Source organism: Pelodiscus sinensis, chromosome 29 (genome assembly GCF_052426305.1).
Source record: "Pelodiscus sinensis isolate ZL-2025 chromosome 29, ASM5242630v1, whole genome shotgun sequence".
Classification (NCBI taxonomy): domain Eukaryota; kingdom Metazoa; phylum Chordata; order Testudines; family Trionychidae; genus Pelodiscus; species Pelodiscus sinensis.
This window is the reverse complement of record NC_143080.1, coordinates 10,316,414-10,336,198: the sequence shown is the minus strand read 5'-3', so window position 1 is coordinate 10,336,198 and position 19,785 is coordinate 10,316,414. Positions and strand designations below refer to the sequence as shown.

Here is a 19,785-nt window from a genome sequence, read left to right as displayed (position 1 = left end):
AAACCAAGCTGGCCTAGTGATCAACTGCCAGTGCCCACGTCAAACAGTGCTGAAGAAATTCTGTATTGTACTGAGCATGGTCAGTCTCGATGAATAAAGGTATTTGAAATGTTAGATTTTAGGAGTGGTGATTTAAATTTTTAGGGAATATAGAAAGCCTTAATGTTTTATGTTCCATTTTTTGCTGTCAGTGTGTAGTGCTTTGAAGTTTTTATTTTTAGCTTCTCTCACTGTTTTTTCAAAATATTTCCATATTGATAAGTGAAAGCCAAATTATATCTGTTTTATTTTATACAGGTTTTGGGGTGCACATAGCAGTATAGAGCAGCCATGTTTCGAAACAGTCTCAAGATGCTTCTTACAGGTGGGAAATCAAACCGCAAAAACAGGTCCAGTGGTAAGTAAATGAAGAATCCTTCTCGTGTACTTTTTTATCTGTAACTTTGGTTAAACATTACACTGTATTTTAAGCATTTTAAGCATTGCTCTTAATTATTTGTACTGCTATATATGTACTGTATGTAACCCATCTACCAGGTAGCACCAGCAACAGGTTCAATATCTAGGGATTCCTCTCCATCCATCCAACACAGAACTGTCTCTAGCCCCCACCCAGTAACCTGGGAAATTCACACAAAACCCCGGGTGGCAATGCTTCCCAACTCGCAAGCACAGAGTAAGAGTGTAGAAGAGAAACTTTTAATAAAAGGGGAAAGAAGTAAATTTGGGAAAATATCACAAACAGAGTTCATAGGAAACCACCACAAACACAGTTCAAACAAAACCTACGAGTAAACGTCCCAGCTCGTCCTTTTCCTCTCAAGCTCTCAAGCACTGTAAGTGTCCCATTTATATGCCCAGTTCTTCTCTGCACCCCACTCAGTCTCTGCCCTTGGTCAGGGCAGACCAGAGTTCAGAGGTGATCTGCAGAGTTCACCTCCCATCCTGAGTGTGTGTGTGTTTGGGGGGGTAGGAGTCATCTCACCCACTCCGCTGGTCACTCGCCATCCACATGCTCGCTGCTCTCTGGCACCACTCTGATGGCCATCCATTGCCCCTCGCTGCTGCCCCTTTGCTGGTGACTCCTAATGCCTCTCCATCACTACCCTGCTGACTGCTCATTGCATCTTCCACTGGCTTGTGGCGGATTTGGCTTTAGGCCAAACCTAGTGATTTCAGCTCTTGGCCCAAAGCACGGTCCAGCCACAAGAGATTCCAGCATCCCTGGGAGTAAATTTACATGCGGAGGGACTCCTTAGGGAGCCTTTCTTTAGCTCTGTCATTGCATGCTCTCCAGCTCACACTTGGAGGGCATGCAGCCTGATGACTCACCTCCCGCCCCAGCTAAGTCTATAGGTCTTTGAAAGACCAGCCTCCTTCCATTCAAGTGTATTTGCACTGATAGGGTCTCTTCTTTTAACTGAATTAAACAGTCTGACTTTCTGCATTGTTCATTCCCATGGTAACTGCAAGCTACGGTGGTCATATCTTACAATTCTGGTATTTAGTTTTGACGAAGTTTGTGACCCCTACAACAGTCAAATTAGTTACAATGGACAAAGCACCTTCTAACAGTTGAACATCCAGCAGACCTGAGCAATCTGAGTGAAGTGTATTTACATACCTACACCCTGATAGCACAACCACAGCTGTTCAACTGATGGAGAACTATCTAGTGGCCAAGTCCGCAGGGACGACACCTTCTTTGGGCCTCAGAGCAGCCAAGGGCACCCCAACACAGATGGCTGAAAGTAGCCAGGGGTTACAGGGCTGGGGGGAATCTCATGGATTCAGGGGTGCCCATATATTCCAACTCTCGTGCACTGGACCAGCCCACCAGCTCCCCCTTTGGGAGACCAGGCACCCACCAGACATGGAGCCAGGACCCCTACTCAACCCCAGGCTTGGGGAAGCTCGTCCACGCCCATCATCCCGGGTGCCTCGAGGAGATCCCCCCCTCACAAAGTCCACCCAGGAGCAGTATGCCTGTTTTACATGTGGGGGCTTTGGGCACTGATACAGGGACTGCCCGTACATGGAGTGTTCGGGAAGCTGTGGACCCCACAAATACGTACACATCATCAAGACTCTGCCAAGCTGACCATCCCCCTATGGATAAATGGGACAGAGGCAATCGGGCTGATTGACTCCGGTTGTGCCCTGACCCTGGTATGTGCCTAACCATCAGACTGCACCATCTCGAAGCACCATCAGGCTGCAGTGCATCCATGGAGACATGAAAACCTACCCCCGCACCCAGCTGACCGTACGAGTAGGAAGGCGTGAAGAGCCTTTAATGGTTTGCCTGGCCTCAACCCTCGCCTATCCACTGATACTGGGCAGACTGGGGATGTTTTAGGGAAGTGCTGTCAGAAGTTGTGAAACCTTCTGCTATGGAACGGCAACCCCAGTCTTTGAGAGCCAATTGAGTGGAAACCACGACTCTTGCCTGAGTAGGGGAAGTGGCGGATCTGGGGCAGGGGACCTCCTATGGCCCAACACAAACCCAGCGAACCCAGGCTCTAGCAAATTTGAGAAGGAGCTAGCCCCGTTACCCAAATCGTCAGTCCTAATGTGCCCCTCGGATTTTGTGGGAGACCCTGAGCAGAGCATAAGACCAGGTGGCTGAAGTAAATGGGGAAACCATGGGGCTCCATCAAGTGGGACAGTTTCCCTCATTTTGAAATTCAGGGAGACTGTCTATACTGGGTAGATAAGGACCTGTAAACAGAAGAAGTGCACCACCAGCTCCTGATGCTTCAGCTGTATCGGAGGGAGGTCATGCAGCTTGCCCATGCCATCCCCATGATGGGACACCTGGGGAGAGAAAGGACGCAGGCTTGGATCCTGGTCTGCTTCTTTTGGCCCGGGATCCAGCGGGAGGTGGCAGATTTTTGTGCCTCCTGCCCAGAGTGTCAGCTCATGGCACCCCGGCCAGCGGAGAAAGCCCCGATAATTCCCCTCCCGCTCATGAGTGTACCCTTTGAGCAGATTGGAGTGGACATAGTTGGCCCACTGGAGAAGAGTGCTGCTGGATACAGTTCATCCTCATCATAGTTGACTACACGACCCGGTACCCCAAAGCTGTGCCGTAATGCTCCGTTAGTGCCAAGAAAGTGGTGACTGAGCTCATGAACATCTTTGCTCGGGAGTCCCTCAGGAAATCCTAACGGATCAGGGGACAGACCTTATGTCCCAGACAGCACAGCAGCTGTGCTGGTTATTAAAAATGAAGACACTCCGGGCATTTGTCTCCCACCCCAAACGGACAGACTAGTAGTAGTTTCAGCCTGACCCTGAAGGCTATGCTCTAATGAATGTGCGCCACCGGGACCAGCTACTCCCGGCTCTCACGTTTGCAGTCTGGGAGGTTCCTCAGGCCTCCACAGAGTTTTCGCTTTTTGAACTCTTGTATGGAAGGCAGCTCTGTGGGATTTTGCACATAGTTTGGGAGACATGGGAGGAACAACCCTCCCAATATAATAACATAGTGTAATATGTGCTTAACCTCCAAGAGAGGCTTGAAACGCTAGGTACATTTGCTCAGGAGAACCTCCTCCAGCCCCAAAAGGCCCAGGAGGCAACTTCTAACAAACAGGCAAGACTCCACGAGTTCCAACCAGGGAATCAGGTACTACTGCTGCTGCCCAGTACAGACTCCAGAATCTTCACCTGCTGGCAGGGACCACATGAGGTGGTTTGGCGAGTGGGCCCAGTAAGCTATGAGGTGCATGAGCTTGACAAGCGCAAAGTGTGACAAATTTACCATGTGAATCTCTTAAAACCCTGGAAAGCCCGGGAAGGGTTACTAATAACACCCTACCCGCCAGACCTGGAACTGGGGCCCCAGGCGGAGGATACATCAAAACCAGGAGATCAGGATACATCAAAACCAGGAGAAGACCAGATTGGGTTCAACCTCACCCCTGAACAGAAGCTTCAGGCCCAGCAGTTAGTCACCAAATTCTCCTGTTTTCTTGGTGAAACCAGATTGAACTCACCTGGCCATCCATCACATCCAGATGGAACCCGGGAGAACCCCCAGGCCCTTCCCCAAAAATTGAGGGACGTGGTGAAACAAGAACTTCAGTTGATGCTAGCGTTGGGGATAATTGAGGAGTCCTGCAGTGATTGGAAGAGCCCTATAGTCTTAGTCCCTAAACATGATGGGAGCACCTGGTTTTGCATTGATTTCTGGAAGGTGAATGCTGTGTCCAAATTTGATGCACATCCCATGCTCTGGGTGGATGAGCTGCTGGATTGGCTTGGGGAGGCGAGGCAGAGTACTTTGCCATGCTGGACTTAACAAAAGGCTGCTGACAGATCCCCCTTACACCCGAGTCCAAGGAGAAAACAGCTTTCTCCACCTCCTTTGGACTCTTCCAATTCCAAACCATGCCCTTCGGGTTGCATGGTGCCCCTGCCATATTCCAGTGGCTGATGGACCGTATTTTGTGTCCCCATGGTCAGTACATGGCTGCTTATTTGGATGACATAGTGATTTATAGCTGTGATTGGCAGGTCCACTTACATGTGGTGGCCATATTGCAGTCCTTCAGGGAAGGCGGCCTGACAGCAAACCCTGCAAAATGCCACCTCAGAAGGGATTAGACCACCTCTCTGGGCTTCCCCTTGGGGAAAGGCATTGTATGTCCTCTAGTGAGAAAGATCCAAGCCCTCCAGCGGTATGCCCCTCCATCACCAAAAAGGCATGTACGCCACTTCTTAAGTTTAGCAGGTTACTATCACTGCTTCATCCCAGGCTTCTCCATTGCAGCCCCACTTACCGACCTCCTCAAGAAGGAGAGTCCAAACAGAAAGCAGTGGACCCAAGCTTGTGAGGAAGCTTTCCAAGCCTATAAGGCCCAGCTCTGTCGAAAACCCATCTTGTACAGCCCCAACTTCTCAGACACATGCCTCTGATGTGGGCATAGGAGCTGTTCTCTCCCAGGTCATGAGAGGGAATGAGCACTTCTACATTAGTAGGAAGCTATTTCCCAAAGAGAAAGCCTGCTCTGTAATAAAAAAGGAGGTGCTAGCAGTGAAATGGGAAGTGGACTCACTCCAATATTACCTCCTGCACAGGCACTTTACCTTCATCACAGACCATGCACCTCACTGGCTACATGCAGTGAAAGAGACAAACCCCAGAATTATGAGGTGGTACCTGTCCCTTCAATCCTCCTTCCGGATTCAACATTGTGTTGGGAAGGCCCATGCAAATGCAGACTTTTTTTTCCAGGAGGGATGGAACGCAGTTGGGGTAGGGGCAGGCCCCAATGGGAGTCATGGGCGTGTGTATGTGAGGGAGTGAGAGGAGGGCCTGGCAGTGCAGGGGCTAAACAAAGCCTTTTTGCCCAATTCGCCCCACCCCATTTTACCTGCAGCCGATGCCAGACTTGGAGAGAGACTAAAAGGAGGGAACCTAGTTCAGTTAGGGGCTGACCAATGAAGAGGCAGGAGCTGATTCTGCTGTCTGGAGGACCTGAGCCAGAGCTATCTGCTGGGTTGGCCGTAGGAGGATGCAAGCCTGCAACCCCTTCCTCTGGGGCAGAGGGGAAGAACCAGAAGGAAAACCCCTCTGAGAAGGGGGAAATTGAACTCTTGGGACCATGCTCCAAATTGAAGGAACAGACTCTGATAAGTGGCCGAAAGTCCTACACCCCGGACCACCTGCTAACACCGAGACCTAACCACTAGGCCATCCTGCTGCTTGGGAGACCTGGCCACAGGAGGCAATATGATATGTTCTGTCTTTTTATCTATTCCTTTACTAATGGTTCACAGTCAGTGTTTTTTTTGAGACGGTACTGCCTGGTTCGCAGTACCAGCACCTCCAGATGCAATACCAGCACCTCCAGTCAGAGCTCAACAACTTTTCCCCTGGAGTACCGGCACCTTTTTTGTTTACAAGAAGAACACTGTCCCGGTATTTTGTTAGCTTTTTGGATTGCCACTGTGTATTGATTAGCCTTGAATAGATGTTTTCAGGGAATTATCCGCAGTGATTCCGAGATCTCTTTCTTGAGTGGTAACAACTAGTTTAAACCCCACCATTCGGTATGTATAATTGGATTATATTTTTCCATGTGTATTACTTTGCATTTATCAACATCAAATTCCATCTGCCATTTTGTTGCCCAATCACCCAGATTTGTGAGATCCCTTTGTAACTCTTTGTAGTCAACTTTGGACTTAAATATTTTGAGTAATTTTACATCATTTGCAAATTTTGCCACCTCACTGTTTACATCTTTTCAAGGTCATTTATGAATAAGTTGAACTGTATTGGTTCCATTAAAGACTCCCAGAGCACATAAGTGTTTATTTTTACTGCTTGTTTTTTATCTTTTAAGCGAAATACCTAGCAGTGTTTTTATGATCTTCTAAGGATCTTTCAGTAACTTGAATGACAAGCCTCTTGCTGTCTTAACCACCCTGCCTTCCTCTGTTTATAAAAAAACTTCCTGCCCCAAAGGCAAAGCTGAGAGCAGCACAGACTCTATTGCAGTTAAGAGCTATATTTGGGATTAGAGCATGTGCTTTAAGCAGACCTCAAGTATTAAATTCAGGGGTTCAAACTTCAGGGGCTACAGATCTCCTAGACCCCCTGTAAATGGTACCCCTGTTTCCATGATCACTACTGAGGGTGGGTGGGTGGGTGGGTGGAATAAGGCTGAGCAAATGTCCTTGCCAATGAGAGAGAGAGTTTGTTAGAAATGGTGTAAATACTCCAGAATGGAAGAGTAATATTAAACTTCCTACAGAAACTTTGGTACAAAAGTTAAGGTACAGAAACTAAGGTACTACTTCACACATGCCTTTCCCCAAGTGGATACAAAAACAAATGTGACAGATGATAGTGACATTACATAATGCACTACTGGAAGTTATTCTGATACTATATTGATGAGTCATAGAATCATAGAATAATAGGACTGGAAGGGACCTCGAGAGGTCATCGAGTCCAGCCCCCCGCCCTCAAGGCAGGACCCAGCTCCGTCTACACCATCCCTGACAGATGTCTATCTAACCTGTTCTTAAATATCTCCAGAGAGGGAGATTCCACCACCTCCCTTGGCAATTTATTCCAATATTTGACCACCCTGACAGTTAGGAATTTTTTCCTAATGTCCAATCTAAACCTCCCCTGCTGCACTTTAAGCCCATTACTCCTTGTCCTGTCCTCAGAAACCAAGAGGAACAAATTTTCTCCTTCCTCCTTGTGACACCCTTTTAGATATTTGAAAACCGCTATCATGTCCCCCCTTAATCTTCTTTTTTCCAAACTAAACAAGCCCAGTTCATGAAGCCTGGCTTCATAGGTCATGTTCTCTAAACCTTTAATCATTCTTGTCACTCTTCTCTGTACCCTTTCCAATTTCTCCACATCTTTCTTGAAATGTGGCGCCCAGAACTGGACACAGGACTCCAGCTGAGGCCTAACTAGTGCAGAGTAGAGCGGCAGAATGACTTCACGAGTTTTGCTTACAACACACCTGTTGATACAACCTTGAATCATATTTGCTTTTTTTGCAACAGCATCACACTGTTGACTCATATTCAACTTGTGGTCCACTATGACCCCTAGATCCCTTTCTGCCATGCTCTTTCCTAGACAGTCGCTTCCCATCTTGTATGTATGGAACTGATTGTTCCTTCCTAAGTGGAGCACTTTGCATTTCTCTTTATTAAACCTCATCCTGTTTACCTCTGACCATTTCTCTAACTTGCTAAGGTCATTTTGAATTATGTCCCTATCCTCCAAAGAAGTTGCAACCCCGCCCAGTTTGGTATCAAGTATATGCCAGTTTGAAACCAGTTTGTTATCAAGTACCCAGTATAGTATAGGAGTCCATCTGACATAGAATGGATCTCTCTCTTTATTCGTTGAAGTAGTATTTGGTAGTGTTTCTCAGATAGAGATGAAAAAATCTCTCCCTCTTATTGTCTTTGCTTTTGCTGTGTGTTTTTTAATAATGAAAGCTTACAGCATTCCGTAGGACAGTTGATCGCATTGTTATGTAAATTTTCTGCCATATCAATTTTTAGACATCAGCAATTCATTTAGAACCTTGTTCTTGGCTGAAAAAGCATTTGCTTTGTTAATTTCCAAAATGGTTGCCATTTTGGTGACAGTACTATATATATTCTTATATTTCATATTTATACTACAGTGAGATATTTATACTGTACTTCTGTGGTGAATGGCTCCTCCTAATGTTATCCTCTGTAGCTGGAACCTGTGAGGTTGTTTGTTGTTCTGAGTCTTATGACATTAAAGTTACCTGTCCATATTAATAGATGTATAGAGTTTGAGGCAGTTTCATAAAATTAAGTAATATATAATAATGAAATATATTTTTAAAGGCCTATGAGAGTATCGGTTCCTTTTCATTCATGTTCCTGATCTTCCTGAAAATTGAATAGTAGACAAGTAAACTTGTATTGTGATTTCTACATTTGATACAGGCAGACCCCGGGTTACATGGATCCGACTTACATCGGATCCCTACTTACAAACGGGGTGAGGCAACCCCGCACTAGCTGCTTCCCCCCCAGCAGAGCAGGGAGACGCGAAGCTAGCCCCCCCCCCCCCCCCCAGCAGATCAGGGAGATGCGGAGCGGCTTTTCTCAGCAGACACCTCAGCTTGAGAATAAAGGACTGAGGGAAGTGAGGTGTGGGAGAATAAAACTGAGCTCTGGAGAAATGTTTGGCTCGAGTTTCCCCTACAATATGTACCAGTTCCGACTTACATACAAATTCAACTTAAGAACAAACCTACAGTCCCTATCTTGTACGTAACCCGGGGACTGCCTGTATAGGTCTCTTATGTTCAAATACTCCAGTTCAGTCATCTTCTCAGTCTTGTAGTATGGATGCATAACCTTCTAAATATGGACATTTTTAATTTTAGAAAATGTGAATGAGAAGTTAGATCTGAAGCAAAACCATTTTTATTTGGCTTGCTTATTCCAGGCAGATGGGGACTGACAAGTGAAGGAAAATGTTTTGGTGATTAAATATATGACCAGATTTATGAAAAGGTGTAATTTGTAATAGTACACATCCGCTGTACTATTGATTTAACACCACATGTTTCAAATCGGTCTTTGATGAAATAAGTTGTTTTATTAGAAAGGGTGATTGGATGCTTGGAGAAGGATGAAAAAAAGAGACTGTAAAGAGGAACAAGTGTAACTACACTGAAAAATAATATATTTCAAATAACGAGTGTTGGCCAAACTGTAACATAGTATATGAAGCAAAATGCAGGACAATGTAGCACTTTAAAGACTAACAAGATGGTTTATTAGATGATGAGCTTTCGTGGGCCAGACCCACTTCCTCAGATCAAATAGTGGAAGAAAGTAGTCACAACCATATATACCAAAGGATACAATTAAAAAAATGAACAAATATGAAAAGGACAAATCACATTGCAGAACAGAAGGGGGATGCGGGGGGGGGGGGGGGAGGGTCCCCCTTCTGTTCTGCAATGTGATTTGTCCTTTTCATAGTCCCCTCCCTCCCCCCCCGCATCCCCCTTCTGTTCTGCAATGTGATTTGTCCTTTTCATATTTGTTCATTTTTTTAATTGTATCCTTTGGTATATATGGTTGTGACTACTTTCTTCCACTATTTGATCTGAGGAAGTGGGTCTGGCCCACGAAAGCTCATCATCTAATAAACCATCTTGTTAGTCTTTAAAGTGCTACATTGTCCTGCATTTTGCTTCAACTACCCCAGACTAACACGGCTACATTTCTATTACTATAGTATATGAATTCATTGCTGAATCTGTATCTTTATAAATATATTTAATACTGATTCTTTGCTATGCAAACAAGAAAAGACTCAATTTTTCAGGCTGTTTTCTTTATAAAGAATAATTTTAGGAGCTTGGCATAGGGTTATTTACTAGCTTTTAATTTCTGGTGAAATGAAATAGGATGGGCTAAGTCAATAATAAAAGGGTTTTGTTTGTCTGATGTAATGTGGAAGGAATTTGTCACCCTGTCAGATTACTAGACAGTTAATCAGAATCCAGTGGTGATAAAAATTGAAAGTAGAAATCTCAAGAAGTAACCAGCCACAAAGTTGCTTTCATGACATAATAATGTTGCTTGTTTCTGTTTTGATGGAGAAATACTGTCCAGGAAAATCAAAATCTGTCGTCTGACTCAACCAATGTTTATTCTTGTCAGACTTCTGAGTCTTGTGAAATTAAAAAAAAACACAGATTCTTATTTAAATTACCTTATATTAAAATTATTTGAAATTGCTCGTTAAATATGTAGTTAATACAAATAATAAAGTTTACTATTTAGAGATCTCAGCTGTATGTTGATTGTAAAAGTACTTCTTTACTCATTTATCTCAACATTTTAAAATTTAACAGGAATATGTTTATTGACTTCCTGCTTTTACTGCAATATTTGTCTGCCACTTCTAAAACAAACATTTCAGCTTGATTTCAACATTTATTACAATACTATTAGTCTGGGCATAAACTTATCTTTAATTAAAAATGAAGCAATGATTGAACATTATGTGGATTTCTGTTCGAGAAAACTAGAGCTCTACAATAGCACACTAGTTGGAAGTGAAGACAAAGGAATTTAACAGAATTATGTAGGTGTGGAACTTGAATAGGGTTTCCCCTTGGTAGGCATGATTCCTGTTGGTGTAATCCAGCCCTCATTTGCCTGTATGGTACAAATAATGAAAGTTTTGAGTTTTGGAATATAATAGTATCCCCAAATATTATTGTATTGTTAATCTCATTCCAGGTGTTTATCCATTTGAATTTTACCATAGGTTAAAGAGGGGAGCTTTAAAATCATTTCAATTGGGAAACCTATACTGGCAAGAATTGGTCTGTGTTATAGGACTTGAAACTGGTAATGAGGATTTGATAGTTTAGCAATGTTTAGTGAGGATCTGTTAGGTTAGGGGTTTTTTTTGTTTGTTTCTCAGTGTTTTTGCTATAATGAGGAAAGCAAAAATGAGAAAAAAATACAACCACTCTGTCACCCCATCTCCCAATCTGGGCTCTCATGTCAGTGTCCTTCATTGTTGTTAATTAAAAAAAATATGGTTTCCTGTGTCCTCAAGGTTTTATATTGCACCACCCTGTATACTTGAGTGAAGCCTAAGCAGGAATTCTGCTTGCGAAAAACCTGGTTGGGGCTCTAAATATTATCTGTAAAGCTCTTTAACTGTGCTTTATCAGTGTTGTTCACATGTTACATTGATATTGCAGAACATTTTCAAAGTAAATACCATTGGGAGCTGCAGTTATTATGATAGCTTGCCTGCCTTCCAAAACAAATGTCTTAGGGTATGTCTCCACTTAAAGCTATAATTGCAGGTTTGGCAGGCTAGCACGAATAACAATAGCAGTGAAGATGGGATGGCATGGACTCTGCTGTGAGCTAGCTACCCAACTACATGTATAGGGTGCCTGGCAGGCTTCTACTGGGGTGGCTAGTTTGCACATCTGCTGTTGCTGCTCCCACTACCTTGTTTAAAATTAGTTACAGCAAGGGCGGGGAACCTTTTTTGGGTCAGAGGCTGCTGATCCAAGTTAAAAACAGTCAGGGCCGCACACAAGTGAGAAGAGGAAAAAAACCCTGCTAACTGAGACAGCTCCCAACTGAGGAGAGAGACTCCTTACATTCCCCTTAAACACCAGAGTCTGGGGGAGGGGCAGGCTAGTAGATTGTGTGCTCAAGCACCAGGGCGGGAGGGCAGGGGATGGCCAGAGAGCTGGAGCATCAGCATGGGCTCTTCAGGGATGGGGGATTGGGAGAGCTTGGAGGCCAGATCCAGGCTAGGGGTGTAAGCAAGTAGTTGAATTGACTACTTGTATTCCCTCCCCCCCTTTGCTGCCTTTGTATCAGGGGCAGCAACGGGAGGGGGATGTAGGAGCTGGTGCTCGGGGGAGCCGGCTTAAAAGCTGGTTCCCTTATCACTATCTCTACGATGCTGCCTGCCCTCCCTGCGCTGCTGCTTCTATCAGCTGCTCTGCGTCCTGTGGAGCGGCCCCCGTGGACAGTGACTGCTGGACCAGGCGTGAACTGGGACTGAGCAAGTCTGGCTCAATCTTAGCTCGTGCTGGGTCTGGGATCGCTGCGGCGCTACATTTTAAATTGTAAGTGTTGCTTCCTTGACTTTCCCTTTTCTATGCAGTTTTTCTTTACTTTTTCTGATTTTGGTTATTTAAAAACAAGGTAGAATGAGATACAGTTTTAGTTGAGAATTTTGACTGCAGCCACAGGCTTCATGTTATTTATTGCTTGGTTTTAGCCAGGGGCGACCCTAGACTATCTGCCAGCAACTGGTGCCCTAGGCTAACCATGCAATTGGCTCCCCCAACCTCCAAACCCCTCAATGATATTGCACCACCATTTGGCGCCCCATTTAAATTGGCGCCCTAGTTGACTGCCTAGTTCGCCTATATGGATGCGCCACCCCTGAATGTAACTGTCTATTCATTTTCTACATAATGAGGTCTTTAGTCATTTTTAAAAATACATATATAGCGTACAGCTGTAAAGGTGGTCTCTCCCCTTAGGGAGTATGGGGGCCAGCCAACCCTGTTTCATGACACGGGCTTTAAGGAAACAAGGGTTCAGGAGAGTGGCAGACAATCTGGTAGTTTGGAATCATGTGTTAATGATGTGTTAGTGAACAGTTAAAGCCCAGTCTTGAGGGAGAAAGAGGGCAGACAGCTTGGGGAGGAAAATGGCATAAGGAAGGAAGCCTGCCTGAACTAAATGTAACACCAAGAAGGAGGGTTTGAAGGCTCTGAACTAAGGGGAAGAAGGCCACAAGTCCTATGATTAAGGGAGACTCTGTGGAATGGGGATGAAACCAGATATTGGTGAGCTGAGGATGCCAGCTTGAAATGCCATACAGTCCCATGAGGACTGTGGAATCCCTTAAGGAAGAGTTTGAAATTGCAGGGACCAGGGCTGGAGGAGACCTGTGGGAAAGACTCACCCGACAGGCTAGTGGCTGCAGTTGTATTGGCAGAGCACTTTGCGTCAGGGAGAAGCAGAAACCTGGCCCCTTCGAACACAGGTGAATTGTAAGCCCCCAGAAGGACAGGTGCGGTCTTGAGTGACCAAAGTCTGCTTCATACTCAGTTGATTAGATCCCAAGAAGGGGAATGTTTCTTTCAGGACTTGAGACTGTCACTTTGTTACTGTGAGACTAAGAAGAGAATGCAATACTATGCCATAAGGAGGCATTTTCTGGGATGGCACCTTGCAACAATAGCCCAATGTTTTTGACAGAGTTGCATTTTGGATTTCTTGGATACAAATCATTCTGTATATAAGTTCAAGAGTAAGCAACTCAAACATGGCTAAAAGTGCTGTGGCTCTTTTCATGTGGTATCTCAAAGAATACAGTGAGTTTTGAAATTATAATTCTTTTCAGTCTTTTTCATATGAAGTATTTATACTCAGCCAACAGAGTCAGTAAATCAAGTTAAAGATGTCTCTGTGTTCTGATGTGGTGTTGGTAATTCTGGTTAATTAGAAAAACACTAGTAGTTGTAACATTATAATGCCTTCTCATTAGTCGTCACTTCCAAAAAACGCTGAGCAATAATTTTAAAGAAATATGGTTTGTTTATTTTGACTCAGCTTTCATTAGTTTTTTTTTCTATGTTTTATGGTACTGTGGTTCACAAACACTTATAATTCAGAATCTTACTAAACTAGGATAAACAGTTTTATTTATATCTGTCTCACCAACAGAAACACATAGAGAGAATTTTGTTGTAATCAAACTACTGCAAAAATCTCATCAATACTATTTTGAAAGCACCAAAAGATAACCATAGGAGCCTGGATTCTGCAGGGTCTTATGGTTATCTTTTGCTGCTTTCAAAATAGTGTTGTTGAGATTTTAGCAGTAGTATGTATACAGTAAAATTTTCTCTTTGCGTGTTTGTTGGTGTTTAATCTATCTTTTCCAGTCTTGTGGGTCCCCGAAGTTCTTGTGCAGTAGAAACGATACTGTCAAAATGTTTTATAGCAATACTTGTTTTTATGTAGCTTACACAATATTTTAGTTTGGACATGGGTTTTTTGTCAGTAAACTATTCTTCCACTGCAACTAACAATCCTCTAATCTTAAAATATGGAATGTGACCCTGTTATTGATTGAGTATTATTAGAGTTGAAAGCAGATGATAAAGAACAAAGTATTCTTTTTATTTTAAAAAACACAAAAAGAAAGTTATTTCTGAGACATTCTAAGGAATGTTAATGTAAACGCTGCATATTTAGTTCTATTTGATGTCAGATTCATATCTATATTTTGCTATATTCTCTTTGAAACCTGGCAGTCCTTTCTGGGTTTTTTTTGATGTGTTGGATATACATCTTAGTGAGCAGCTTTAAAATACATTTTTATTCTCCTGTTTCTGTTCTATGAAGATAAAATTAAAACCAGATGTGTAATTCAAATAATTGTGGATTAAACAGTCACAATAACTCACATCTGAAAGAATCTACATTTCTGTTTAAGAACTGCACAAGTAGCATGGTGATAGTGATACAAGTGTGTCACTATCTTATCTGAAGAATAGAGGTATGTCTACACAGTGGAGCTATTTTGGGATACAAGAGGTATCCCAAAATAGCTATTCCATGTCTTTTACATGTGCCTGTTATTTTGAAATAGATTTCAAATAGATTTCGAAATGATGGGCGCGCTATTCCGGCATCCCTGTAACCCTCATTCCATGAGGGCTAAGTGATGTCTTGAAATAGTGCGTTATTTTGAAATTTGGCACTGGGTAGACAGCGTCAAATTTCAAAATAAGCAATTTAGAAATACATTTGAAATAAGCTACACAATTTGCATAGCACAAATTGCATAGCTTATTCCAAGATAAGGATGCTGTCTAGGTGCACCCTAGCAGTAGTAGATGCAGCTGAATCTTGGCGACAGTATGTAGTTTTGACGCGCAGTTTGATATTGCACCCTAGATTATTTATGGAAATATACTTGTGAATATGAATATGCATAACTGGAAGATTATTTATGCAAATTACACTCGTTCTTCTTGTAATCCTGAACTATGGTTGGCTCTGCCAACACAAGGGGCCAGGTCTCCTGATGCTGGAACACATTTTGGATACTGCGCTTTTCCACTGGAAATGTAAAAAATGTAAACATCACAAAAGGTGCCTGCCTTTGGCAAAAGGGATGTAAAGACACGAAACCAAACACAGAACACTCTTGATTTCCAATCTACAATGACTGCTGGAAACATCTAAGATTGAACAGAGGGAAAGATCAGGCTGGAGGTTTCCCAGCTTGTGACAAAAGCTGATTAGAACTATTGTTTGGGTAAGAGATTGCATGTAACAAGTCTCTTAGCCCTGGTCTACTTGTTTCGAAATAACAGGTGAAGCACCCACAGTACCAAGCCTGTTGTTTGAAAATAACAGGCTGCTTAATTCGAAATAATAACTCCTGCTTTCCACGAGGAATAACACTTATTTTGAAATAGTAGTAGTGTGGAAGCTCCACTGCTGCTTTTTTGAAATAAGTACTCCACAGAGTAATTCAAAATAATTACTCCCCAGTACTTCCCCAGTGCTAAGTCAAGGTAGCGTGTCCACATTAAGGGAGCCTGTCTTGGATTAATTTCGAGGCTTCCATGTAGTGTGGACACGCTATTTCAAAATAGTTATTTTGGGAGTTGTTATTTCGAAGTAAGTTATTTTGAAATAATTTCCTAATGTTAACATGCCCTTTGAGTATTAAGCTTAGCTGTCATGTTTGTTTTATTTGGCTAAATAACTTACTTTGATCTGTCCTCGCTTACAATCACTTAAATCCTACTTTTTGTATTTAATAACATCACTTTTGCTTATTATCATACCCAGTATAAATAATTGTTACCTGAGAAGGAACAACAGTTGTGCATATCTCTTTCATTGATAAAGGGGACGAACCTATGAACTTGATCTGTGTAAAACTATTATGCAGAGTAAGACAGATTTATCTATGGTTTTGATCCCATTGGAGGTAGGCACCTGGGTGCTGTGTCAAGTCCCTGTCCAAGGTGAAATGATTTAAATCGACGCAGTTTAAATCGCTGATTTCAATCAAGTTTCCTACTGATATTTCTTCCCATATTTCTTAAACAGTGGTGCAAATGTGATTACTAAAACATGTTCATTTACAACTCAGTACAGCATTTTACAACATCTAAGAGTGCATACTTTGTGTAATTTTTTTATATTGCTGGATTAGAACATAATACTCATTACTCGTGTCAAGCTGCAGGTGCAGTAGCAATACATTATAAATGGTAAAAACTCTCACACACAAATTCAATAGCATTTACATTTTATTAAATTAAAACTTAAGTGTTACATAAATGTTTCACATTTGCAATTGCAACAGTTTCTTGAGATTAATAACTCTAACAAGTCCTCAGAACACTAAATATATGGTATCCTTAAAACTTGTGCAACCAGCTCTCATCTTCCCCATTCCCACTGTCATTTTGATTCATAAACTGAAACAGAAATATGAGTTTTCCGGCTTTTTCAACTCCCAGTTAGTTTTTTAGCTTTGAGTGAGTAATACAGGCAGTCCCCGGGTTACGTACAAGATAGGGACTGTAGGTTTGTTCTTAAGTTGAATTTGTATGTAAGTCGGAACTGGTACATATTGTAGGGGAAACTCGAGCCAAACATTTCTCCAGAGCTCAGTTTTATTCTCCCACACCTCACTTCCCTCAGTCCTTTATTCTCAAGCTGAGGTGTCTGCTGAGAAAAGCCGCTCCACGTCTCCCTGGTCTGCTGGGGGGAGAGGGGGGGAGTGCTAGCTTCGCGCCTCCCTGGTCTGCTGGGGGGAAGCAGCTGGTGCGGGGTTGCCTTACCCCATTTGTAAGTAGGGATCCGATGTAAGTCAGATCCATGTAACCCGGGGACTGCCTGTACCAAACAATAAAAATATTCTCTCTGTGCCTGCAGAGGAAGCTACTGCTGTGAAAAGTTGGCTTAGCAACTGAAGGAACTCAGTCTCATGTGCCTGGCTAATTATTCCCACCAGTTCAGGGGAGAGACTTTGTTCAAAACATCATTAGTAAACTTGTACTGATTAAATGATTTTGCTCCAGCCCTGCAACTTATTATGGCTGGCATAACCAAGGAGTGGATTTCAAGTGCCCATGCCATGGCAGCAGCAGCATCTTTAGAAATTAGGCATCTACCTTTATATTTGGGATTAAGAATGTTCGCAAGAAAATGAGGTGGAGTTGGTATTTGATCCATTTGCTTCTTTATTGCTTGCAGTTTAACTTTCTGGTGAGGTATTTCTTTCATCAATGTCTCTTGAAGTGCCTTCCAAATTTCTACAGCGTCAGCAATGCAGAAGCAATTTCTCTGAAGTTTGTTTAAAGCTATGGATAATAGGCTTCAGTATATTGACCATAACCTCTACATTCCTCTTCAATCCAATATTAGATACTTTGGTTGAGTTACTTCCATATATTTAATCATGAAGCAAAATGCAGGACAATGTAGCACTTTAAAGACTAACAAGATGGTTTATTATGAGCTTTCGTGGGCCAGACCCACTTCCTCAGATCAAATAGTGGAAGAAAGTAGTCACAACCATATATACCAAAGGATACAATTTAAAAAAATGAACAAATATGAAAAGGACAAATCACATTGCAGAACAGAAGGAGGATGCGGGGGGGTGGGAAGGGGGAGGAAGGAAGGTAAGTGTCTGTGAATTGCTGATATTAAAGGTAGGGAGAGTGGGATGTTTGTGAGTTAATGGTATTACAGGTGATAATTGGGGAAACTGTCTTGATAATGGGTGAGAAAGTTCAAAGACTTGTTAAGTCCCTGGTGGTAAGTGTCGAATTTTAACATGAATGACAGTTCAGAGGATTCCCTTTCAAGTGCAGATGTAAAAGGTCTTTGTAGCAGAATGCAGGTGGCTAAGTCATTTAGAGAGTGTCCTTTCTGGTTAAAGTGGCAAGAAACTGTTTTCTCTTTGTGATCTTGTCTAATATCTGTTTTGTGGGCATTAATCCTTTGGCGAAGTGTCTGAGATGTTTGTCCAATGTACATAGCAGACGGACACTTTCGGCACATGATAGCGTAGATTATATTTCTGGATGCGCAGGAATATGTGTTCTTGATCTTATAACTCACTTGGTTAGGTCCAATAATGGTATCAGCAGAATGAATATGTGGACAAAGCTGGCAACGGGGTTTGTTGCAAGGGAAGGTACCAGGGTTGGTATTAGTGTGGTATGTCCTGTGGTGGTTGGTAAGAATCATCTTGAGGTTAGGTGGTTGTCTATAGGAGACTATGGGTCTGTCTCCCAGAGCCTCTTTGAGTATGGTATCCTGTTCCAATATAGGCTGTAGTTTCTTGATAATGTGTTGGACAGGTTTAAGTTGGGGGTTGTAGGTGATGACAAGTGGTGTTCTATTGTTGGTTTTCTTGGGTCTGTCTTGAAGTAGATGGTTTCTAGGTATTCGTCTGGCTCTTTCAATTTGCTTTTTTGTTTCTCTGGGTGGGTAGTTGAGATTTATAAATGCTTGGTAGAGATCCTGAAGCTTCTGGTCTCTGTCAGTGGGGTTAGAGCAGATGCGGTTGTATCGAAGGGCTTGGCTATAGACGATGGATCGTGTGGTGTGTTCTGGATGGGAGCTGGATGCATGTAGGTAACTGTATGAGTCAGTGGGTTTTCTGTAGAGAGTGGTGTCTAATTTTCCATTGTTGATTTGTACGGTGGTGTCCAGGAAGTGGATCTCTCGTGTAGAATGGTCCAGGCTGAGGTTGATGGTGGGGTGTAGGTTGTTGAAATCTCTGTGGAATATCTCCAGTGTTTCTTGGCCATGTGTCCAGATCATAAAGATGTCATCGATGTACCGTAGGTAGAGGAGGGGTGAAAGGGGACGGGAGTTGAGGAAACGTTGTTCTAGGTCAGCCATAAAGATGTTAGCATACTGTGGGGCCATGCGTGTACCCATGGCTGTGCCGCTGATCTGGAGGTATAAGTTGTTCTCAAACCGGAAATAATTGTGGGTGAGAACAAAGTTACATAGGTCTGCTATCAGGTTGGCAGTAGTGTCCTCTGGGATAGTGTTTCTAATTGCTTGTAATCCGTCTTCATGTGGGATGTTGGTATATAGAGCTTCTACATCCATGGTGGCAAGGATGGTATTATTGGGGAGGTTATCGATGTTTTGTAATTTCCTTAGGAAGTCAGTAGTGTCTCGGAGATAGCTGGGGGTATTGGTTACGAAGGGTTTGAGAAGAGTGGATGTAGAAGCTCTATATACCAACATCCCACATGAAGACGGATTACAAGCAATTAGAAACACTATCCCAGAGGACACTACTGCCAACCTGATAGCAGACCTATGTAACTTTGTTCTCACCCACAATTATTTCCGGTTTGAGAACAACTTATACCTCCAGATCAGCGGCACAGCCATGGGTACACGCATGGCCCCACAGTATGCTAACATCTTTATGGCTGACCTAGAACAACGTTTCCTCAACTCCCGTCCCCTTTCACCCCTCCTCTACCTACGGTACATCGATGACATCTTTATGATCTGGACACATGGCCAAGAAACACTGGAGATATTCCACAGAGATTTCAACAACCTACACCCCACCATCAACCTCAGCCTGGACCATTCTACACGAGAGATCCACTTCCTGGACACCACCGTACAAATCAACAATGGAAAATTAGACACCACTCTCTA

At 43.1% G+C, this 19,785-nt stretch overlaps 1 protein-coding gene across 12 annotated transcripts in view; it reads left to right on the top strand.

Moving 5' to 3' along the window:
* Positions 1–19,785, top strand: part of TANC2 (tetratricopeptide repeat, ankyrin repeat and coiled-coil containing 2) — a 702,540-nt gene that overhangs the window by 182,663 nt on the left and 500,092 nt on the right. For all 12 annotated transcript variants that reach the window (XM_089774011.1, XM_089774007.1, XM_089774012.1 and 9 more), the window contains one exon: positions 298–397. In XM_089774011.1, the coding sequence (XP_089630137.1) occupies positions 331–397 (67 nt within the window). In that variant the 5' untranslated portion in view covers positions 298–330. The remainder of the gene's footprint in view (positions 1–297; positions 398–19,785) is intronic.